Source organism: Thermobia domestica, chromosome 13 (assembly GCF_964235325.1).
Source record: "Thermobia domestica chromosome 13, izTheDome1.hap1.1, whole genome shotgun sequence".
Lineage (NCBI taxonomy): Eukaryota > Metazoa > Arthropoda > Insecta > Zygentoma > Lepismatidae > Thermobia > Thermobia domestica.
In genome coordinates this window covers 139355451-139381173 of record NC_137466.1, presented here as the reverse complement: position 1 = coordinate 139381173, position 25723 = coordinate 139355451, and the positions used below count along the sequence as shown (strand labels likewise).

General features: G+C 35.0%; 1 protein-coding gene across 3 annotated transcripts in view; it reads left to right on the top strand.

Moving 5' to 3' along the window:
* The window catches only part of LOC145668579 (uncharacterized), a 151284-nt gene that overhangs the window by 114487 nt on the left and 11074 nt on the right, over nucleotides 1-25723 (top strand). The window contains exons 1-2 of one of the 3 annotated variants that reach the window (XM_081736585.1): nucleotides 8195-8227; nucleotides 24349-24432. In XM_081736585.1, the coding sequence (XP_081592711.1) occupies nucleotides 24367-24432 (66 nt within the window). In that variant the 5' untranslated portion in view covers nucleotides 8195-8227; nucleotides 24349-24366. Of the gene's footprint in view, nucleotides 1-8194; nucleotides 8295-24348; nucleotides 24433-25723 lie in introns of those variants that run through there. The other 2 variants (XM_081736584.1, XM_081736583.1) reach the window with 2 other exon arrangements.

Here is a 25723-nt window from a genome sequence, read left to right as displayed (position 1 = left end):
ATTTACTCCGTCCAAGTGTCCGTCCGTCCGTCTGTCCGGAGACAAAAATATCAAGAACTACTTGATGGATTACTATCAATTTTGGACAGAATTTAAAGGATTAAAATTTAGAAATAAAGTTTGTCGATGGAGGAGCTGGTATTTAAACTGGCTATGGTAGAAACTAACCAATTCCGGTTTTTATGTTGATCACTATAGATCAAAAATGGTAATAGACAGTGAAAAATGGTTTCCTATAATCGATTAAGCGTTTCAAGAATACATTTCAGTTACATCCTTAACCATCTACTACGTGACAGAAATTCTCTACAACTTCCGGTTTCAATATTAATCTACATAGACCAGAAACGTTAAAAGATAGAGCGAAACTTAAAAAAAAATCGATTTTGCGTTTTAAGAATAGACACCATCTTTTCTCTTCATACTCTATTCAATCAGATTAGGATCGGGTTGAATTGAATTAAGCAGATACCATTCGCTTCAAGTTTCAACATGGATCGTTATAGAATAAAAACGGTAATAGAGAGCGAGAATATGTTATCTGAAATCAATTACGTGTCTCAGAAGCACACTATCTCCACTAAAACCGGAAGTGATAGAAATCGTCTACCTCTTCCGGTTTGAATATTAATTGCGAAAATATAACACCAGACCAACCAAAGTCCTTTACGTTCATTAAATGTTGCAATTGTTTGTTTAATTTGTTTTTGCAATATATTAATCTAGATGTTAAATAATAAAATAAATTGTATTAATTTCAATTACGTAAACCTTGCAACAGTTTTTACTTTTTTTTTTAAGCTAGAGAAAAATTAAGAAGATTAAGCATTAAATTTAAAGTGCGGTATTTTTTTTTAACACAAACTACTTTATTACATTTCTGATTAGTTTACGACCTTAAAGTAATGATTTGCTCTTGTTAACTGGCAAGATAATATAGAAGAACAAGATAACTGGTGACTTATACAGAAGCAAAACGCTTTTTCTCAAGGTTTCTTTCTGTAACAAGTTAAATAAACGCAATATTTAATTAAATTTATACTCAGTTTGGCCTCCAATTTATTTATATAGTAAATGTGAAGCATTGATTCTAAAACGAATGATTTCGATTTTTTGCTAACTAATTAGTGGGATTTTTTTTTTTTACAGTTTAATAGTCCATTGTTTTTTTCCCTTTACATATATGAGCGCCTCGGGCGAACATGATGATATATCACATTTTCTAACTTTGGAGGGTAAACTGGAAAGGACAGCTTACCATTCCCATGTAATTCAATGCAATGACACGTACCAAACAAACTTCCCCTGTCATCTCCAGGCACATTTTTGAAATTAAACTACCTCCATGCTCTTCTGTGGTGTGATCACAACCCATTTCACCTAGTAACTCAATTTAACCAGGAAGTATAGTATCTTGGGTAAAGATGCCTCACTGAGTGAAGACGCTCCTGCTCGAATTACTAGAGGCCTGTGACTTGTGGTCACAGGACTTGCCATGCGCGTGAAAGGGTACACACTCTTGAGTAAATATGTGTGGAAATTGCTTCGGAGAAAGAAGCTGCTTTTGTTCAGGCCTGCTCATAAAGCTAAGTCACTTTTATTTCAGTGTCTATAATTTTAGAGATTGGAACGTAGTGATGGTCTTGACAATAGTTAAATAGAAGTACATGAATAAAACATAATTGCTTAAGAACGTCAGTCTTTTACAAACATTAATATGCTTTGTACTGTTTCTTCGTCCAGAGGTATGTCACATGATCGACTGGAGCGTCTTTGCTTCAAAATTGGGGAATTTGACCCAGTGAAATCGAAGCAAAGATGCCCCACTTTATAACATTAAAGGTTTAAGATTTCTGTTCGCGACAACCAGTTTATGATGTGTTACAAGGATTTGTACGTTCGTTATGTTTTAAACAATGTTTAGTTTGAATATGAAACACTAATTGTTCTGTAATAACCTGTAATTAATTGTTCACTCAGAAGTAAACAAGAAATTTCCGTTTGGAGTAGTGGCTTCGTTTCCTGGCTGTTTTGCTGCTTTCAATGATGCAATATTCTATTTATAAACTGTTTATTTTTTCGTTCCTTATGTGATCAACATTTGACTGAATGAACTTCACATATATGTACTGTATATGACACTAAGCAAGCTAAATCAAAAGAATGTGCACGGATTGAGTTTTAAGCCATTTGTGTGAGTTGAATATGTATGAGGGTTGTTCAAAATACTCAAAAATATCATTGGGGAGAGGTCCTGCGACACACTGAATTTGTCACAACTTCCTATATCTAGTTGAATTCTTTTGAAAAGGTAAATTTCTGGGTGAATCAAATATTACTTCATTGCAAAATGAAGAGCATTTCCACTAATAAATCAGGTATCATCATAGATGTACTAGTGTTGTAGCTAGCAAGTTGTTATAAGGGGAGGCATTACTTTTTCAGGAAGCAGGTTTTTTACATATTAAATGAAACCCGTCTTCTCCTCTAGTCTAGTTGCTAGTACGTGTCCCTTTGGTGCACGGTGTGCCGGTGTCCCGATGTGAACGCCTTTGAAAATTTGACCGATTATGGTGATTGGAATTTAAATCGTAGGTTCACTGCATGTCACTGCATTAATTGTGATCGCAAGAATCCAAATTTGAAAAAAATGAACAAATGATAATATGAATGTCCACAATTCTTTTTTCTCTTTTATTTTTATCCATGACTTACAAACGGATTTAGAAAATATACATGGAGAATACTTGTCATTTTGTTGAAAAATTTCTTTAAAATGAGATAGAAAATTAGTAGAAATTAAAGTTAGTAATATTAGTGGTACAAAAGCATAGCTGCCTGTTTCTATTACGTTTATGAACACATTATTAAAAATTGTGAAACTGAGGCATCTTTTCCCCACATGCATGCCGAAGATGCTCCACTTGAAGGCATCGTGGAGCAATCGTTTATTTTAAGTTCTTAAATTTACTGAAACAAAATTGTCTTTTGAGATATTACAAACAAAACATCAGTCTTCTAATTGATTATAATTTCAACAACCTCACCTCAATTGCAGGAGTGGAAAATGGGTAATAGTGAAAAAGTGGGGCATCTTTACCCAAGTTACTCTATAAAACTTTTGCTGACTATGAAAATGTTTTTCGTTAAAGTTTATTTTCAGAGTTTGAAATATAAAGTTTATTTTCAGAGTTTTGTGAACTAATTTTCATTTTTATTGGATCTAAAAATAGGCCATTCCACGTAAATATGAGCCTAAGAACAGAAAATTGTTTTAAATATATTTTGCTCGTTATTTATATAATAATGACCAGAAAGGCTCAAAATACTATGTAGATCGATTTTTTGTTTAAAAGTTTTTGTTTTTGTCCTTTTGAGAGATTGAAATTCTATGCTGCACAAAGCCAGTCTAAGGGAGAATTTACCAACAATGTTGGACACTCCTAAATATCACATGATAAGCGTTTGATTCAGTTGCACTGCGGTGTAGACAAGGTTAAAGACATGAAATTTCGCATTTTTACTTTTCATTTAAAATAATTAAATGCTTGTTTCAGCATTCTGTGATGTTTGACCTAGAATAGAAGGAAAAGAGTGGTTTCGCAGTAACATTTGAGGGTATTTTCTGGTTTTTAAATAAAATATCAAAACACTAGTAAATGTATTGCCATAACATTGTTGGTAAATTAAAATTGAAAAAGGAAAAAGAGGTGGTTATATAAAATTATTTATCATTATTATTTTAAACACAATTAGCCCTAAATCAAATGTGTTAACTAGGGATAGTCGGTACTATGGGTATTGAGTAACTACCTGTAATATAAGTTTTGTTACGAAGAGAATGAATATATATATATATATATATATATATATATATATATATATATATATATATATATATATATATATATATAGAGAGAGAGAGAGAGAGAGAGAGAGAGAGAGAGAGATGAATGTGATGCAAATAATGATAATTTTACTTTCTGTATATTGCAAATACTGCAACAGAAGACGCAATTGAAAATTGCTTCGCCCACTCACCAAGAAGAAGGTTGAATATAAACCTGCAATGCAAGTCCATTGCATCGGAATCAGATACACCACTTAGAAGAAAAGAAAGAAGTCGACTGTGTCATTATTACGTGGAATGTTGTGCTTTGACCTTCCTCTGTGCACTGTCATTGATGAAACTGGATGACGCGCTTTAGTTACAACCTGTTTGGTCTGGGTACGTGACTCATGTATCACAGTATACAAGAACACAAAACTCTTTCAGAGAATGTAACTCTATGGATCTATGATCTTTCGAAATCATAGTCAGGACCGTCCTGTGAGTGCGGCAGTTGCCCCAGTCCCAGAATCCCAGGAGTCCCGCGTCATAAGAGGAAAAAGTTAAGTCCTTCAGCAAAAATAACAAGTTTACTAGTTCTTACTTTGGGTTCAAAAGTATTTAGAGATGACGAACCATAATTTTTTGATACTTTTTTTTGCAAGTGTATACTATTAAGGGTATTCAGTACATCCACCATTCTTGTTTATATGATCATTGATTTATATGATAAAGCAGTGGCGTAAACAGCATTTCATCAAGTGAACTCAGGCAGTCAATCTCATACTCTTTCAAGACGAGTGCGATTTTTGCATATACAGTAAAACCTGTCTTTGGTGGAATCGAATGGCACTCGCAAAAATTTCCGCCCAAGATAGGTTTCCGGCTAACAAAGGTACACCTATGTAAAAAAAAAAAAAAAAAAAAAAAAAAAAAAAGTACTACATGCATATAGTAGACAACTGAGATAAAATGAAAGTCTGTACGCACTTTAATTAATTATGATATTTATTTCTGCCATAAAATTAATACACGAAAAACCCACAATTAACATAAAAAATCTTCATGTTTTTCTAAAGGGGCAAATATTAATGTTTGTCCTCTAGGAAAAGTTCCAAATTATGGTGCTAGATCTGAAGCACTAAAGGGCGTTCGATACGTCTCACTGCGAGTCAAAATCGTAACCTAATGCAAAAAAAGGCATAAACGTGAACTACTAGACAAGGAAGGAGGGCTGGAATTAAAAAGAGGAAAAGAGAACATAATTGGATGATTTTGTTTGATTTATTTTCAGTTCACTTTAATGCCACTTGTCTCCATTAAGTTCATATGAGACTTGGAGTTCAGCTTTCTACCATCGGATTGAGAACCACGCTACACGATCTCCCACCAGGAATTCTTCGCAAAGTTCTCGAACCTTAACCTTTTAGCCAAGCGTACTAAGATAATTAGGATATTGTTTGAGAAGAAATTATATTCTAAAGGTCATGATGAGAGGCATGGTGGAAGTAAAGAGAGGGAGAGAGATAGAAAGACGGTGTTTAAACGATCAATTACTATGTCTAGAAGCTGCATCAAGTTCCTCAATTTGCGGAAAGTGATTTGCAGAGATGGTGGAAGACAATGATGAAACTAGGAAAAAATGGATCTCAAGATTTTGAGCATTACGGTGTAATTACACAGCTCTTTGTATGACGCATTAATTGATGATTTGGTGGGAAAAGATTATTATAGTATAATAGTCGTTTCTCCTATTATAAATACTGTACGTATTTTCGCCACCACAAATAAATAGATATATGTACGTACATAATATCCCTTTGCCAGTAAGTTGATATGATTTTGACAAGTGGAACGCGACGCTATTTTTGGCACTGTATAAAGAATTAGATTTTTTCCTTTTACATCAAATAAAATTTAATGGATGAATCCAAGCCCATATTTACGCAAGGACCACAGGGACTATGGTCCAGGGAGGTTATTAGAAAATTATTTATTTATTGATGGCTTCTTTTACGTGGCAAAGTTAAGACCCTACAGTCTTCTCCAATCACTTAACCACTTGCATTATTGTTTTTAAAAACATTAATACACAAATAAATACAATTACTAAAGAACAGACTTTCAACTAATGAAAAAGAATATATTTCTTTAGTAAAGAAAATAGTTAAATACTACAAAACATAAAACTAGGTAAAATGCAAAACAAGAAACAAACAAACAAAAAATGTGTCTATGCAGGAAGAATACAATCTAAAATTTTAAAAAAAAGAAAAAAAACACACACACATAGAGAAAGATAAATTAAATATCGCATATAGCGACACTAGAAATATATATCTGGTAAGATGATGTCTCATGTGCCTCTCATATCTTTATCTTTGCTTCTGAGAAGGGAATCCACAGATCTTTTAAACTTAGGAACTGTTGAAGTATTATGTATTAATTGAGGTAAAATATTTCCCAGGCATGTAGTACTTACTGTGAAGGATTTGGAGTGTGAATCCGAATTATGACTGGGACCCTCGCTTGGCCTAGTGGCTAGCACGCTTGCCTTTGGTGTGCGTGGTCCCGGATTCGATTCCCGGTAGGGGTACAGTTGAACGAAAACAGTAGTTCGGATTCCACTATAATCAGTAGGTCCCATCTACCCTAGCCACCCAGGTATAATCGTGGGACGTTAAACTCAAACAAACCAAACCAAATCGAATTATGACTGGATATGAGGAGCAAGAAATTATCTCATGATCTTGTGCTTCTTTCGTGAAAATCCGATAAATATAAGACTCTGCGTGCTAGATACAATGGTTCTGAGGTAGTAAGTTTCTTTTTAATAAAATGGTGTGAGATGTTCATTGAAATTTAAATTGGAAAGCGACTTAACCCAAAATTCGAAGTTAAAATTAAAAAAAAAAAAAACTATTCACTAGTCACAATGTATTATAATTTCTTGGAGGGCAAGCGAAGGGCCAGTGACATTTCTCGGGGGCAGCTATTTTTATATATATATCTACCAAAAATAATAATTTTATATTATTTGATCTGTATCATAACACATGTCTGGGGGTGGGGAACAGTAGGAGGCGGACGATACCTCCGGCGCGCGCATCCCCTTGCACTCTCTGGGCAGCAGTTTAGGTTTATACGAATATGAAATAAAAGTAAATGACCCAAAACTTTATTGCGCCCAAGGACGAAAAATATCTAACTACATCTTGAATGAGTCAAGTGATTTCGCCATTTCCGGCGATAACGAAAGTGCAAATTTTCCAAAAGTTGCAATTTCGGTTTCAAACAATTATGGCAACTACGTAGCATCGCCAATTTATGTATAACTTTAAGAAGTGGGTAGCAGGGAGGATATATGTCTGTGATCAGTGTATGTGTGTACGTATATTTCATTATCAGATGTGAGAGCAAAAATTCAGCAAAGATATCCACATCTTGCGGGCTTTAGGTTCCCGAGTTTCTCTTCCGTTCCCAGGATGTTAAGTAAAAAAATATAGACCGGTATGAGGTTCACATTTATTTTCACGCAATACGCTTCCTTACATCTGATCTATTTATTTTTTGAAAGCTTTCTGTCTCCGAAATTTAGGCAAAAATTGTAATTTTGTATTTCCATATGATTAGGTTTAATCATCATCATAATATGAAACCCGTATCCTTATTTTATGTCTACAATATATGTTCACATTTGCACTCACTTCGATTCACTTCTTGGGGCCGCGGTGGCTCAGTGGTAGAGCGTTCACCTCTGGTGCTAGGGGTCTCGGGTTCAAATCCTGCTCCCGCCAAGTGAACTTTGTGGTGGACAAACACCGTGTGCGTAGGTTTTCTCGGGGTTCTCTTGTTTCCTCCCACTTTCTTCATTCCACCATTTCATTCATCTCTCATCTTCACCGTCTCCTTTAGCCTAACCGGCACAACCGTGGGACGTAAAACTCAAAAATTTCATTTCATTTCATTTAAGTTTAATCACTGTGTCATGTTGGGTGTTCAGAGCACAAGAGAATCAAGGCCCAGTTATCAAAGTTTGGAAAACAGCTATAAAGTTTGTACTGTATGCTTAAGTACATGGAAAAGTAACAGTTTTTATACATTATAAAAGTTATTTACAATATCTGGACATGAATCATTTAAGCTCTCAAAAGGGCTTCAGATGGATGTCTTAAAGATGAAATATGCCCAAAGTGACCAAGAAATGGACTTGATTCCCTTGTGTTCTGACCGTGTTGAAATCAACGGGAACAAATGACAGAAAGAACGTACGTCATGCTTGACTCATCGATTAAAATTGACTTTGACCCATTTCGAAGTTATTGATAAATGAACATTTAGGGTGTTTATATAACATATTTGCTGTGCTGGAGACGACTCGTGACGCAAGTCACATAGGTAAAGATTACAATTTTATCACTACATACTAAGGGAAGGAAAAGCACCTAATGTCCTAATTCTTCAGGTAAGTTTTCTTCCCTTAATTTGTATACAAGAATTAGGATATCAAATAAGTTTTCATCCCTTAGCTTGTATACAATAATTAAGACATCAGATAAGTTTTCTTCCATTAGTTTTTATACAATAATTAGGACATCAGGTAGATTTTCTTTCCTTAGCTTGCATACAAGAACTAGGACATCAGATAAGTTTTCCTCCTTTAGCTTGTATAGAAGAATGAGGACATCAGGAAAGTTTTCTTTTGTTAGCTTGTATACAAGAATTAGGACATCAGATAAGTTTTCTTCCCTTAGCTTGTATACAAGAATTAGGACATCAATTAAGTTTTTCCCTTAGCTTGTATACAAAAAATAGGGCATCAATTAAGTTTTTCCCTTAGCTTGTATACAAGAATTAAGACATCAATTAAGTTTTTCTTTCCTTAGCCTGTATACAAGAATTAGAACATCAATTAAGTTTTTCTTTCCTTAGCTTGTATACAAGAATTAGAACATCAATTAAGTTTTTCTTTCCTTAGCTTGTATACAAGAAATAGGGCATCAGTTAAGTTTTTTTCCCTTAGCTTGTATACAAGAATTAGGACATCAGTTTTCTTTCTCTAAAGAGTACAGTTAAAATTGTAATTTTTATTGATGTGATTTCCCTCAAGAGTCATCACTGTAAAAGTGACTGTATATAAACAATATTTTCTTTATATTTACAGCTTTTTGTTTCTCAGTGAAATGTTAGTCGTATCAGAAAAAAAAGAACTCAATAAAAACATGTTAAGAACAAGTTAAATCAGTAACAGGAAAAAAAGTACTTTCACAGCATGTGTAACGATTGACATAGAATAATCATACTGGCTGAAACAAATCAAATTTTCTTCCAGTGGAACTACAGTACTCAACTTCTCAGGCTGATTTAACAATATATATATATATATATATATATATATATATATATATATATATATATATATATATATATATATATATATATATATTGCTTTCATTATTATCTGTACGAAATTCCTTTTGTATTACCATTAAAAGTTACATGATCATGAGTATTACTGGTTTCACTTTTCTTCTAAACTGAATTTGTTCAATTTTCATCCTATTACTTATAAATAATTTTATACAAAGCAGAATTTCCTTCTATTAGTATCACGCTAGGGGCTAGTGTGAACTTTATAAAATTGTAAAGTTAGCACGCCCGTCCGTTACTTCGCACAATAATTCTTGAAGTAAAGGTCACTTCAACGGTGGCCATCCATATTCTACTCATTGATAAATGTATGTTTCAAGTGATCTACTTTACTATCTTTAGCAGAGTTTATTTATTAATTTATTATTTAACGCTAATTTTATTAATTTCGTGGCACGACACGGGACACTTATTGAAAATATAGTTAAAAAGTGTTAACAAAGTGTTTAAAATGTGTTAACTTTTTGGATCCATTTTTTTTTGTATAAAAAAGTGCTTGCAACAGTGTTATTATTTATTGCTATTATTTCAATAATCATGCGAAAGAAGGATAAGGTGGTGGTTACTGTTCTTGCTTTGCAATCAAGAGTTACCAGACTCGAATAAGCTGGCCAGCCACCCGCACTGAGATTTTTTCAGGATAAACAAGACCTTGTATAACTGATTTGCTGCTGAGTCACTGACACATGTATTCTTACGCGAAATAGTTTATCATTAAAAGTATAATCCAACAACCATATTAGAAACAAAGATTATATAATAAGTAACAAAGATAAAGAAATTATGTAATAATGCTGCAATCAGGTATATACAACAAATAATAGAAGTATTGCGTGTAAGCACACTATGATGGATTTCCTCCTCGTACTGGCGCCGATTTCTCTATAACTCGTGGGGAGAAGGAACTTAGGTTTGTCAGGTATTGTCTAAGAAGATATCATTGAGTATTTGAATACAAATACGGAAGCATAACCAAATTTGTGAGGGGGGAATCTAACCTCTTGGCTCTCCTCAGAGTTGGCGCCCGTGCCTCATGGCCTCAATTTAACGGTGCAGGTATGTTTTCTGTTTTTAATTTGGGAAGATGGCTGACTCTTGGTTCCTCGAGAGCTCGTAAAACAAAATCAAGGGATGGGTATCAGCACGAACAGTGGGCCCAACAACGAGGGAGCGAACCTACAAACGATGGTCCTCTGTTGCAGTTGGTCGTTCGCTTAGCCGAGCATTTGCCAACCAAATAAATTGCCAACGTACCAGTTACAAAAGAATTAAAATTATTATTGGAGTGCGATGTCGAAAGTGTGCGATAAATGACGCCAAACTGTTAAGTGGTCAACATACATTGTAAACTGCGTTGGACTCATAGGACTCGACTTTTACAATGTTTCCAATAAGTGGTCAAGCTTCGGTACTTAGAAGATAAATGACAAGATCTCGTATTCTAAATTTGTTCAATGGATCCAATAGACGATTTGGTTCACAAACTGAAGAGCTCTTCCTGACATCCTATTGAAATAAAATTATCTATAAAATTATTTTGACATTGAAAAGGGATCACAGTTCTAACATTTTTCTTTTATTTCTTTATTTTTGCAACGATTATCTTTGTATTGAGCCAAACTAAAATTAAACCTTCAGAGATCCATTTCAAACGTGTTACGCAATATTGGCCACTATTTTAACTTACCTTTTTAGATTTCATGGTGTAATTAAATAGATTTTGGTAAAGCCCACATTAGATGGCTTCATTTTGTTTATCAAGTGGAATTTAGAAATGAATTCCAACACAGTAATCTAATAGATGTTGAGCAACCATTAAAAATCTCCAATGGGTGCTGAGCAACCATTAGAAATCTCCAATAGGTGCTGAGCAACCATTAAAAATATTTAGTGGATGCTGAGAAACTATAAAAAATCTCCAATGGGTGCTGAGCAACCATTAGAAATCTCCAATAGGTGCTGAGCAACCATTAAAATTATTCAGTGGATGCTGCGAAACTATGAAAAATCTCCAATGGGTGCTGAGCAACCATTAAAAATCTTCAATGGGTGCGAAGTATTCATATAGTCTCGCCTTATGATTGGGTCAACGTAGTTTCATCTTTGTTTTTATAATTACAAAATTCCTAACCATGTCGACCATTAGACCTAAGTAGAAGCTACCGTTCCACTATAAGACTATCAGTTACTCGAACAATAAAAGCTAATTTATATCATCCGTTCAGACACATAACCTGTCTCAAACATAACATTCTTGGGAAGAATGAACTCGATCAAACACCTGTTTTGTGCAGTGCTGGACATACCTATACGGGTGTGAACGGAAATGTTACGATAAATATAAGTACCATGTACTTGCATTTAATAGCATGTGATAATTTCTTTTTTCCTGATAACTATGTATTTGAAAGGAATGTTTAACCAAGCCCAATGTTTTAGAGAAGAATGTGAACATCATTACTCACAATACCTAGTACATTATGAATGTTTCTGCTTCTAGTCAGCTACCTGTTCATTTTCTCATTATTTAAGTATTTGTATCTCTTTTTATTTAAAGACCTTATGACAAGACATTTTATCAGTTTATTTGACATAAGGTGGCACATGCAGAACATTAACAATATATAAAGACACAGTTTTTGTTTCTTCTTTGTGACAGCGAGGACAAAGAGTATCATCCATCATAATGTAGTTGTCCAGTGTGTTTCAACTCAGAGAGAATATATTACACATATTGTACGTGACTTCAGAAGTGATCGACCTTCCTAAAGAGAGACCTTGACAGACAGGAGACACAATGTGATAAGGGCACTGACAACAATACAACTTACGTACAACAAACACTTAAATTACGCGTCACTTAGATAGAAGAACAAGTACAACAAAGTAACTTTATTTTTCTTTACGTCATTACGCGCTGTTGGGTGTTGCTATCGTTATCGCTACAGATCAGATGTACTATTAACTCAAAGGTGACATTAAGTGAAAGTTGTACTCAAAACAAAAATATACAGCCTTGATACAGTAAATGACACAACAAAAGTAAAACAAAAGCAAGGAATTTGACAATTTATTGTTTCATTTGTATGATGGCATATTTATTTTACTAGTCAAATGTTAAAGAAAAGAAAATGCATGATAATGATGTACTGTTAGGTCTATATTAACGATTGGCCATAGGGGCTCCTGGTCCAGGGCGGCAAATTTCAAGAGATGGTACATTAATAAATCGAGATTGGAGTATAGTATATCCACAAGAGAGTTGTTTAAAGGAGATCTATACTGAAAACACTTCTGGTACCATATATCGACCGAGTTTTCTTGTTTACGACACTACTGGCGCTAGAAAGAGCTGAGGTTATTGCTTATTGACTGCCCCGCAGTATAAATTTATATTTTGTCTTTTGTCAGTTTTTGTGTTATTTTTACATACACGTAACTGAATACGAAAAAAAAAAATACGATAGGAGATCTTGGATCCAGGGACGTACAATGTGCCATTTTTGTTGGCCTGGGACGGTAAAACTGTAAAATACGGTCCTGTGTTCTGCATACCATTACTAATAAATTCATTGGAGTTCAGCAACAGGACTGTATCCTATTATTTATTTCTCATAAGACAACTGTAAGCTAATCGAAGTTATGAAATGTTAGATACTCACAGTATCTAAAATCTCTAATTAGAAAGTCACCCCAAATGACCCAAATTTATATTACCACAGAAACAAAACCTCATAATTGAATCCAGAAGCGTAGCGTTCATGAAAGCTGTAGAACCGTAACTTTCCCTAAGTAAACAGAATAATGCATTATTAACGGGACCGTTAAGGACATAAAGGAAAGCTTAACCAAATACTAATGTGATAAACTATTCTTAAACATTAATACACTCTATTCTTATCAACATATGATTTATTTTATAATACCCCGTATAAACATGAGGCAAGTAATAGTAGCATTCCAAGTTTAAATCCTCCAACAACACTGTAAAGGGAAATCCTTATCTTCAACACATAAAATTGAGCGGAGATACGATCACTTTGGCATCGCTCTCAGTAGAAGAAACTATTTAGAGAAATACAGGTGATCAATGTTTATGTATATGTTGTTTCAAAAGACTTCGGTAAAGAAACTAGCAACATAACTTGAACACAAAATTGAACATAAAGACTATACTCTCCTACCTTTCCTTACAAGAATTTTAATCTCAGTTCTCCACGGTATGATCCACTAATGCACCATCCAAATCGTTACATGCTTGGAGACGAAGAACAACGTTGTCACAAGCAGCTTGACAGACCTGTACTGATATCTTGTGAAACTTTTCTGTGATAGCTTCCCGTAGTTCGGCCAAATTGCGTATATGATGATGATACACTTTGTCCTTTAAAACACCTCATAAGAAAAAGTCAAGTGGTGTCAAATCGGGAGATCGAGGTGGTACGAAGCACGTCGCAAACACCACACAACGCACACGCTATTCCGCTATCCTGTCTGGTAGAGACCTGCACGGGATTGGCTCGGTCCGAAGCCCGGCCCGGCCCGCGGGCCGACTCTGTTATTTCTTTGGGCCGGGCCGGGCTTGGGCGGACCGACACTCACTGATTTCTCTTCAGGTCGGGCCGGGCTGGGGCCGACTAATTACAATTCTTTAATAAATATTGACATTCGTTAAACGATAATTGGAATAAAACCAAACGTTAAAGAAGTGTGCCCGTGAAAAATGTTACAAAGCATGCAATAGCTACATATTTACAGTTTGTGTTGCTTAGCGGCTCCACTTTCACTATAGAGGATTGCATGCATTGCGCGGTAAATTGAGCTCTGACCTTGACCTTCACTGAACCCAAAATATGACAAGAAGGGGCGGGAAAGTTTTGCCTGTCACTTAACAATATTGCCATCTTCACTTTATGCTAAAAATCAATTAAGTTAGATTTTTTTTACAGGAAATAGTTTGTTCTCTCGATGACAGGCAAAGTTCTAGGAAGCAATAATACCATTTGGGAGGCAAGCGTCAGGTTGTGAACCAGAGTTTAGAAAATGTTTCTGAGGGTTAGATCAAGTTTAATACTAAATTTTGAGAAAGATTGAGGTTCGAGCTAAATTTTTCAAAAATTTATCGGGCCGGGGTTGGGCTTGGGCCAAGAATTTTAAAAACCTTATCGGGCCGGGCCGGGCCGGGCTCGGGCAGAAAATCTCCAAAACTTTTCGGGCCCGGGCGGGGACGGGCCTAGGTACATTCGGGCTGGATTGGGCTCGGGCCGAAAAATTCGGCCCGTGCAGGTCTCGACTGTCTGGTATACACTAACGATTCTAAATTCAGTGACCGTTATCTCTACTCTGAAGCTAATCAGTGTTACCATATCTAAACTTTTTGCCCAGAATTACAAATACTACAGTCTGTCAAACACCATATATATATAATTATGGGTCACTCTGTACATTGATTGGAAACGAAGCGCCGAAAGCAGACGAAGCTGACAGGCTAGTCTTCGACATCTAACGATTCGCACTGATTCTATGGATCGCCACGCCATAGAGGAGACCAAGTTTCAAATAGTGACCTTTACACCGGGAAATGCAAGTGTCATAATATAGTGGGTATTTGCTGAAAGAACAAAGCAAAGGGGCACATGAAAATTTTACCATGTGCATCCAGTGCCTTTTAAATGCTGAAAGGAAAGAAACACTTTAAAAAGAATGTTATTACGCATAATATTAATACACAAATCAACTATCATTATCTCGTTCATAGGAAATGTCAAATAACTATTTCCGTCAAAGCATATTCTGCACTATTTTACAATAAAGACTCACTCATTCATCAAATCCAGGCCGTGCAGGTAAAAACCTGAAAGTTGAACAGAAAATTCCTTCTGCCACGAAACTAAGATTTTTTTGAAAGCGCGCATCCTAGGGGGGAGGGGGGGAAGAGGGGTTCAATGATTTTTGCCAAGAATACACTTTCTCACGAAAGCTTAAAGTTAGGGAGATGAAACTCCTCACTGAAAGCAATACTATTCCATTGTTTTCAAAAATCTTGTTCTAAAGGAAAAAGGGAGAAAATTTCTGTAATATCCACATTTTCGACTCTTTTTGCGGAAAATAACCAACGTCAGAATTTGCTTAAGCTAAAGTGTATGGAATTCTGTATATGAATTCTTAATTAAAAATAAATGTAAACTTGTTTCAGCGTTTATGAAATCCAGTTCTAAATGAGAAAATGACAGATGTGAAGATTCGCTTAAGTTGTGGACGTGAAATTCGGCATATTAACTTTTAGTTGAAAATAAGAAAATACGGGATAGTCTAAAGGAGGCATTTCTTAAAATGTTAAAATTTGTGTTTATTTGGGCTTGCCATTTAAACTTTTCATTAAAAATAAAGGAGCAAATGTTTCAACGTTTGCGTAAGTTCTTCTTCTAAAGGGAAAGGGGCACAATTTCTACAATCTTCAAACTTTCGGTTTTGAATTCTTTAAATCCTATTCTTCCCGTGCAAAGAACTGGCATTTCTACTAGTAATAGTATAATTAATTGTGCGCTATTCTTTAATTCTAAAGTTTTGTACCTGCACGGTGGCACTTGTTATAAATGAAATGGATAACTTGATTTCGTGTTTAAACAGTGAACAGTTAATGCATGTCAGTTTTTACTTGTTTATTCGAAGCAATAATGCTGTATATGAAACAGAGACATTGCATTGTACGTTCAACTGAAAAAGAATATGTTGCATGAATCACCACTTTCAGACAAACCATTTCGAAACTTTACGCTACGTAATTGATTATAAATAATAAAATAACGATTTAAGAATAATGCATTAATATTTAAAATAATGCTTTAAATATTCAGAATAATGTATTAAATATTCAGAATAATGCTTTAAATATTCAAAATAATGCTTTAAATATTCAGAATAATATATTAAATATTCAGAACAATGCTTTAAATATTCAGAATAATATATTAAAATTCAGAATAATGCTTTAAATATTCAGAATAATGTATTAAATATTCAGAATAATGTATTAAATATTCAGAATAATATTTTAAATATTCAGAATAATATTTTAAATATTCAGAATAATATTTTAAATATTCAGAATAATGCTAAAAGAGAGTATTTACGGATCAGCATGTTTCTTATGCTTTTCTATCAAAGACATTGTGTACCGTATTAAAATCGATTATATGAACGACATTAAAGGAGGAATCAACGATGCAATTGGTACTATTACGCCAAGGGTCTGGTGTGAAATTATCGTCTAGACGTGTGTCGTTCTGTGAATGGTGCACACATACCTATAGAAACATACTGACATGCAAACACACTTTAACATTTCTTTTTATCAGAGTATGCTGGAATAGTAGCATTGTATTTTTTTTTTTTTTTTAAGTGCGAATAAACTAGTTGAGTTGCCAAACAAAAGGATCATCCTTCTACTACCCAGGTGCAATCACTACTGCACAGCAGTTACACGAGACCCCACCATTCTTTTTCTAAGACCTTGTATTCCAATATGGCGGGGCTTATTTTAAAATATTTACATTGGTATGACTCTTTGACATCTTAATCTACAACCGGCATGCCATATCGCAACATACCGGTTCAATTTGATTATGCAGTCTCAATACTGCATGTAAACCATCTGTCTTAAATCAATTAGGACGCATTTTAACACATTTGAACTAATTTTTCGTGTCAAATATTGTTCTGAAAATGTGAGAAAGCATTTCTAAAGAAGAATTTTCGTCAAATCGTAACGACTTTTGTTGTTGGTTATACAAGTAATATCGTTCTCTCTTTTCTTCTTCTTCTTCTTCTAAGATCGTAAATAAAACTCTTAGTTGTATCGGTTGTTATAAAAGTGCGTTGTAGGCTACGTGATAGAATGGTGGTTATCACGAGAAATGGGCCTTAGCATGGAAAGTAATAAAGACTCGTACGAAATAGCTTTAGCCGCTTTAGAGTTCCGCTTCATTGGAAAATTAACATTGAATGAGGTAACGCGAGACTATACAAAGAATGCTTGCTATGTTATGATAGATAGCTTGCTTTCAATGTACTAGCAACACTGCTAACAAAAAGAGACAGAAATTATTTTTGTACTTGTTCACATGTAACATCTAATTTGGTTGTTTGTTGTCAACAAGAATATTTAGATGGAGTTTAGACAAAAGTAAAAATAAATAAATAAGTAAAAATAGACTCATTATTTCGAGTTACACGTGATTATCTTCACACAGGCCCGTAAGCAGAGCACTAAGTCAGGGGTGGGACTGATATCGTTTTAGGGGGCTAACTTTGGTAATTACATTTTTATAATTTTATTTTTTATTTTTATTGTAAGTTGAAAACAATATTAGATAGTGTTCAGCAGTATAAGGAAGGGCGCAGATTTTGCTGTAACTTTGGGGGGGGGGAGGATATTCAGATGCATCTTTGGTTGCAGACAAGGGTCTAAGAAGGCATAAATGAGGATTTTAAGACAAATTGAATTCAAATTATGTCAAATATTGTATATTCATAAAAAAAATACATATAGGCCTAACAATAGAAAGTACATATAAAATGCATTTTCATCAAACACATCCAGAGGGAGGGGGGACAAGATGCTTCGCCGATATAAGAATTTTACGATTTTTTATTACTAAGAATCCCTCAAGCTCAGGAAGGGGGTGGGACAATTTCTCGGCTCTCCCGTCGCTCCTACCCTAGCCGACAATATGAAAAGATATTATAGAAACGATATAAGTATATATATATGCGTTCCGAACTTCGTGTGTATGTTCAAACATTTAAGTATGACTAGCATTTATTCAACTGTTTCTTTCTGCTTCCAAATAGGAATTTTAAAATATGAATCAATATTGTTTTGCGTCGATGACCAATGATATTATTTCCCTTGAATAGTAGTTTTAAAGTTTTTAAAAACATTTCGAGGGGTTTGAAAATAGGCGGTAGCTCAACTATGCAACCTCGCCTGGTGATATCATGACTATCCCTTTGCTGGCAGCTGCAAATTAGTTCCATACAGGACCGGATCCAGGATTTTCTGAAAGGGGGGTGCACCAATAACTATCAGTACATCTGAATCAAATTTATTTTTTTAAAAATGCCTTTAGGCATCTGTGATGTGTATGAGCAACTGACTTAAACTATTGTGTTTAGCAAAACCGCTTTCTTTTAAGCCCGAAACGGAAACATGACATGAAATTTTAGAAAAGTATTGCTATTTCCACTGCCAGTTTCTCACTTTAGATAGTTTATATTCAGAACGGAGGAGGGGGAGTGCACGTGCTCCGGTGCACACCCTAAATCCGGCCCTGGTTCTATATTTCACTTTAAGATTACTTGTATAGACCCTACGATTGAAATTTAGGAGTTTTCTTCTCATTGCATAGGAAAGATATCTTGAAAATTAAAACTCTTCCACTCAATACAAATCCAGTCTTAACGTTTTCAAAATCTAATAACAATAAGCAGCTAAACTCAAAAATCATTTCGTTGAAAAGAAAATAAGTACATCAAAACTATAAATAAAAAAAAATAATAAAATAACGATTCACGATTGTGTTGAGGTTGTGTTTAAACTGTCAGCCAATTTTAAAAGCCATGTGTTCGACAGAAACTGCTAGTCTAGTCACGGTAATTGTTGTTAAATTAAGTAAAACAGGTCACGATTACTGAAGAAAAGAAAAGAAAGGATTGAATGTAAAAGAAAACAGAACATTGAATAAAAAGTAGTTCTTGGAAAATAGTTCTTTCTCACGTTGATGAGCACGACAAGCCGAATCGTACGAAAAAGAATTGAAAGTCAAATCTATTGTTGCATTTTAAATTCCACCTACGGGGCTTTCATGCTTTAATTCTCACTTCAGATTGTTCTTCCAAACCCTTTGAGACGGTGCTGCCCTTCATATAATCACATTTTCCCTATGACGTCAGCTATAATACCGTATATATGTTTTGAATCGTGGTGACTTTCTAAAGACAGAAAATAGTAATTTATATTACTAGCTATCATGATAAGTATCATACTACCATTAGGAAACGACAATCAACAGATACAGTAAATTTCTCTTAATTAACAGTGTGTTTAACTACATAGCTATATACACTACCAGGCGCGCACCCATAATTTGTTGTTGGGAGAGGCAGGCACGTAGCCAGAATTTTGTAATAGGGGGATTCCGTGACAAAATACTATGGTTATGACACAAGGGGCTCGATCATTCCAAATTATTTTACTGGCAACATATATTGGGGTGGGGCGTGACATGATATACTGTGGTTACACACCAGGGTCTCGATCAGTCTGAACTATTTTACTGGCAAAGTACCCATATTGGTTTGTTAGGACAATAAAATTAGAATATGTTAGTAAGTATTTTAATAACAAACTATGGAGAAATCTCGAGAAAAAGAATATTTAAAAAATATTGAAAAAGATAGTATTTTGAGGTCATTCGAACTCGGTTCTTCTTGTCTTCTTTCTTCTTTTTCTTATCTTCGTTTAATACCGCCAAGGACAGCAACGAGATCTCTTTCGGCAGTAAAGACATTCTATAAAATGGATTCAGTTGCCGCGAAACTGAAAATTTCTTTAATAAATGTAACTGGAATCTATGTAGCCAGGCTCACATTATTGGTGATTGTGGGCATTTCTTAACTTCTACCTGAGAGTCTATCTGATCGAACCGGTTTATCGATCGTGATTTCTAGTCCATAGGATTAACATGGACCTAGATGGAATTCGGAATGCTCCGTTACAATAATATCCATTTTAAACTTGCCCTCCCGTTTGGTCCATACAAAGCTACTCAGAAGAAAGAATAACCAAACGCTTGCTGTAGCTTTATTTTTTAACGCTGATTCTTCTTTTCCTCGTTTCTGTTTTGCATCCTTCCTTATTTTTATTTTCATTTCTGGTCCCGAAGGGGAGGGGGTCCGGACCCCCCGGACCCACCCCTTAGCTACGTGCCTGGGAGAGGTCCAAGCTTTGGGGGGGGGGAGGCAGGAATCCAATACTACAAGCCACTACGTCCACATAGTGAACAGTATTCGTAGTATTGAACAGGTTTTGTTCTGCACCCGAAAAGACGATAAGTAATTGTAAAATACTTCCATTTTAAAAAAAAGACAGAACTAGGTTGTTTTTATAAGAGAAAGAGTACAGGTGAAGTGTAAGATCACTCAATCATTTCCCTGTTAAACAAGCATTGTTTTATGGAGAAAGTGTACAAATATGTGTTGAGTTAGGAATTTTTTTAAGGGGAGTTTTCGGACCCGGTGGACCCCCATGGATGCACCTCTGTATAATATACAAATAACAATTTCTTCCAGTAAAGAAAGAACTATCATTCATAATTGACAACGAACGACACACTTTTTAGCACCACAATTTTTTTTCTTTTCTCGAAAAGTACGCATGAGCATTTACGCACAAAAATGTTATCATTGTTTAGTTCGATGTGATTTATCGATTATATTTTCAATATTGCACAATATTTTAATTAAATAGAAATTAAAATTTTAAAAGTTAATGATAAATTTAATCTATATCTCATTAACTTGCACTACCATCTTTTGCTGATGTCATAATGAACAGTTTGATCAGGGTATATTTCAGTATTCGTTTCAGTAATTAGCAAAGTTTTCCTATAGCATTGATTTTTAGGTTTACAAAGAGATTAGTTTTGCTCCATTGCCTCGAAAATCACGCATGAGCGTTTATCTTCACGCATATCATTTTGCTCAGCCCAACCGTTAAGTTCTACCGTTGATATTTCCTCATCATTGGACACTGCTTTTTGTTAAATGCTTATAACATTGTAAAATTTGAATTGCAAAAATACAAATTAGAATAAAATTTACAAAGTTACCTAAATAAAATGAAATAAGATTAGGTAAGATGCAGTAGCGTATTTTATGGGCAACCAAGGCTACTGGCGGTAGCCCTGCAACATTAATAAGGAAAGTTAATATAACATGTATAAATTAATTTAAAATAATAAGTTTACAGTTTATTATCTTCTTTTCATGGTACTGATTTCTCTATATTTTCGCAAACGTGAATACGTACTAAGACAGCCGTTAACGCTTAGAACGCAACGCAATTCCTCTCGCTTACGTAGACACTGACGATTTGGCAAGCTCTGAGATACCGTTGTTTACTACTACCAGCAGAGAGAAACGTAACTGCCTGTGCGCCCACGTAGTTTCTTTCGTAACAGCGTGCTAGCGAGCCACGCCTGGTAACCAAGTAGGTTTCCTCTCTGTGGATCGGTTTCCGTAGCCGGAGCAAGTAAATCGCAGTTAAGAACAATAACATAGCAGCCATTTTGGGGCTATCTGAGAATTTCAAAACATCATTTCATAGCGCTTTGCGTCAACGCAATGCAAAATTTCTGTTTTACTTTGCGATTCTTGTTGTTATAGTTAAAATTACTTATTGCATTATTTGTATTGAGTTAAATCCGTTGATTTTTCGCTAACCGTTACGAAATGAGGCCCGCAGACAGTATTGTAGATGGGAGAATTTGTTAACTTCTATTACTCTGGTAAGCATCGTGAGTAATATCTAGATGCAAAATCAAATGCTACGAAGAAAATTATCAATTTTTATCTTTGTTACCAAGTAAATTGATTTATGTAAGGCTAAAATCAATACTCTAATGAATTTAAGACCAAATAGCAGGGGTGGCTTTAGGATTTTAATTTTGAGCAAGCTCGCTCCCTCGCTTATGGATACATTTAATCCACATTTGGCTGATTAATGACACTAGGAAATTACTTTTACAGTAGTGGTTGATGCTATTTGTTAAATAATTATCTACCATTAATATAAATAGTGAAAAATATATTTACTCTTTATTGTATCTTTAAGGATTTATATATTTTTCAAAATTTTTGGGTAGGCCCGTACATACCCCGCCTACCCGGTAAAGCCGTCACTGCCAAATAGCAAAATCACTATACATATTTCGTGATGCAAATTGACGAACGAAAAATATTGTATGGGATAACCGGGCACATTCCGTAACACAACGCATTTGCGATTTAGGTAGCGATAATGCACATAAAAATTATAATTACTGTCTGCATTTTTGCGTTATGTTGCTATACTCAGAATTTTTGTGGAGACTGGTATGGAATAACAACCAACGTCAGTAACAGAGGCTACTCGTGAAGGAAGTGTCATTGATAAAAAAAAAAAAAAATAATAGGCCTATTTTACGAATGCAATCCACGAGAAGTTAACTACGCAAATGTATGATGGAATTTATTTACGGTGGAAAAGATTATTAATGGTGTGAAAGCAAAAGTTCAGACAAAACACACCAACCACTTTTTGCTCATTGTTATGCATATTTTGTATATTATTATTATTATTATTATTATTATTATTATTATTATTCCTATTTCTCGCTTTGTTTCCATCTTTCCTTCTATGGCGGTATGAAGAAGACAGTTTCTTCGCAAGGTATGTCCAATTCAATTGGCCTTTCTACGAAGAATGCTGGCTCAAAGCGTCCTCTCCTAACCGTTTTAAGACATGTTCGTTTGTTACTATTTCCGTCCATTTTGTCTTTTCCATCTTCCTCCAATACCATATTTCTAAGCTCTCTAAATATTTCTTCTCTAACTTATGTAATGCCCATGTCTCTGAACCACATATAGTCCAATACCTCATATATAACAGTTGATCAGCTTCTTCGTTGCTAAAATTATAAATACAGGGTGGGCTTAAAGTCACGCGAAAGAGTTATAATTGAATAACTTTTCTTTTTATTATTTATAATTAGTTTCCATTGATATTTCACAGACTTAAAGACCAAAGATGGGTGATTGTTTACACTTATGTGAGGAATATAATTTCAGGTAGGTGTTCACCATTATCGGCCTCACAGATTTAGGTTCTGTGTAACACAAGATTTATCACAGGAGTCAACACTTATAGTCCCAATGCCTGTATTTCTGCATGAATATTGTTCTGGAGCTGCTGTCTTGTTTGTGATGTGTTCACATACACTTTGTCCTTCAGATAGCCCCAAGGAAAATAATCAAGAGGACTGAGCTCAGGCGAACGGGAGTTCCAGCTTATGTTAGTGTTTCTCAAGATGATGCGATGGCCGAAAATGATTTTCAGAAGCCCAATTGAGGCCCTCGCCATGTGTACTTTGACCTCATCTTGTTGAAACCACATTTCAGACATATTATCCACTGCAGCACCCACAACAGTCTCAATCATGTTCCGATCTTGATCTCGATCGTCAGTCACCTGGCTTCATCGTGTTCAAAGAAGTATGGCTCAATTATAGTTTCTGACATCATGCCACACACACAATGCACTTCAGGATGAAGTTCGCGCTCATGCATGGCATGTGGATTTTCACTGTCCCAAAACCCAACAATTTTGTATGTTAACCCTTGTCATGAATCATATGCTACACAGAACACGTATCTGCGAGGCCCATAATGACAGACATCAACCTTGGATTATATTCCACACTTAAGTGTAAACAATCTCCCATTCTTGGTCTTTAACTTTGTGAAATATCAATGGAAACTAATGATAAATAATAAAAAGAAGTTATTCACAGTTATAAGCCCTTCGTGAACTTTGGTCCAACCCGTAGCTATTAAATTTTAACTTTTTGTTTATTTTATAATATTGTTCAAAGATGAGACAGCAATTGATACATCACATCGAACCGAACAAAATTACATGCTTTTGAGGGTATACGAGAAAATTGAGAAAAATGATTCTTTTACTGTGCAAAATGTATCTCGTTCGTTCCCTGTAATAATTGATATCTTCTGTTCTTCTAGAACAGACTGTTTATTTATTTATGAACCGCATGCACCTATTATTTGTCTGTTTTGGTGACTTTTAATGGTGACACACACACTGCTAACAGTGACACACATAATCCTACCAGTGACAAACATACTTTCGTCTATATGTCAAAACTTTACTCTTTTCTGCTGTAGTATTAGTTTCCGAAGTATTAGTGACTCATAATATTCCTTAAGACCATAATGACTTCGAAATAACCATAGACTTGAATTTCTTTCAGACTGCTTTCCTACCGTTGATGCTGTTAACATTCTTATGCGCCGACGGTATGCTTGGCATGGCAATGAACAGGACCTTCTTTCAGGTAAGGCAAACGCTGCATTAATTACAATTAACAATGTGCGTACGCATTTATGGGTGTGTGTGTCTGTGTTTATGTTTAGACCCGAAAGAACTTTACTTGATTTTTCTTAAGCACCTTTTGGCTAGTATGTGACATCTTGCACGTATTCAATGTGAAGCTGGATGACTACAACATTTGTAATTAACGTATCTACCTCTGGCGCATTCCATTCTCAATTAATAATTCAAAGCCTGTGTCACATATAAGTGATAATTAATCGTTCAAATCACGATTCAATGGCAGTTAAATAAAAGACTCACGTTCCTGACTCTATTCATACGGACATTAATATTGTGAATGGACCACACTAACGAAAAGGAAGAAAGAAATGACCCTATATGAAAGATATTCTATGTACAGCTCTTTGTTCAAATGTGGTTAATTAACTTTCAAATGAGATACTTTTTAATTTTTTTTTCAAGGCGTTTATTATTCGTAGCAAAATGGATAGTGTTTCTACCTTTGGAGACGGAGACCCGAGTTTGATCCCTTTAGAGGAGGTGAACATATAGTTCAGCATTCATGTGTTAAACCACTAAATCCTATTTATTTATTTATTTATTTATTACTGATGAAACACTTTACTGAACGGTTGCAACATGACGATATATTATTCGATTTTTAATTAATCTACATATGAGCTGTTCGGGAGAAGACAATACTAAGTCACATTTTCTAATTTTTGAGTAAACTGGAAAAGAAAGTTCACCATTCCCATGCAATTCAAAGCAAATACATATACCAAACAAGGTTCCCTTGTCATCTGCGGGCAAAGTTCTGAAATAAAACTACCTACCTACATACTGTTCTGTGGTCCGATCCCAACCCACTCCACCTAATAATTCAATTTCACCGGAGGTGGTGCTTATCATGATCTTCCCCCGAGCCGTTTATATACAGGGTGGTAGGTAACTCCACCGACAAACTTTGGGAGGTAATTCCTTATATGAAATGAAAGAAAAAAGTTCTTATAAACATAGGTCGAAAAACGTCTCATTTCAGAGTTACGAACCGCCGAAAATTCGAAAAATCATGTTTCGAAACGCCCTGCCTTAGAAACTATAGGATAACAAGTGGTTTCAGGAATTATACAGGAACTAGTATACGCTCTATCTAAATATCCATGTTTTACCATTCTCCGTTATAGGCGAAACGAACGCTTTATTAGTACTTAAAGGAGTATCCCTATACCTCAATTTCCTGTTTACAGTTCGTTTCGTCGATAACGGGGGATGGTAAAACATGGATATTT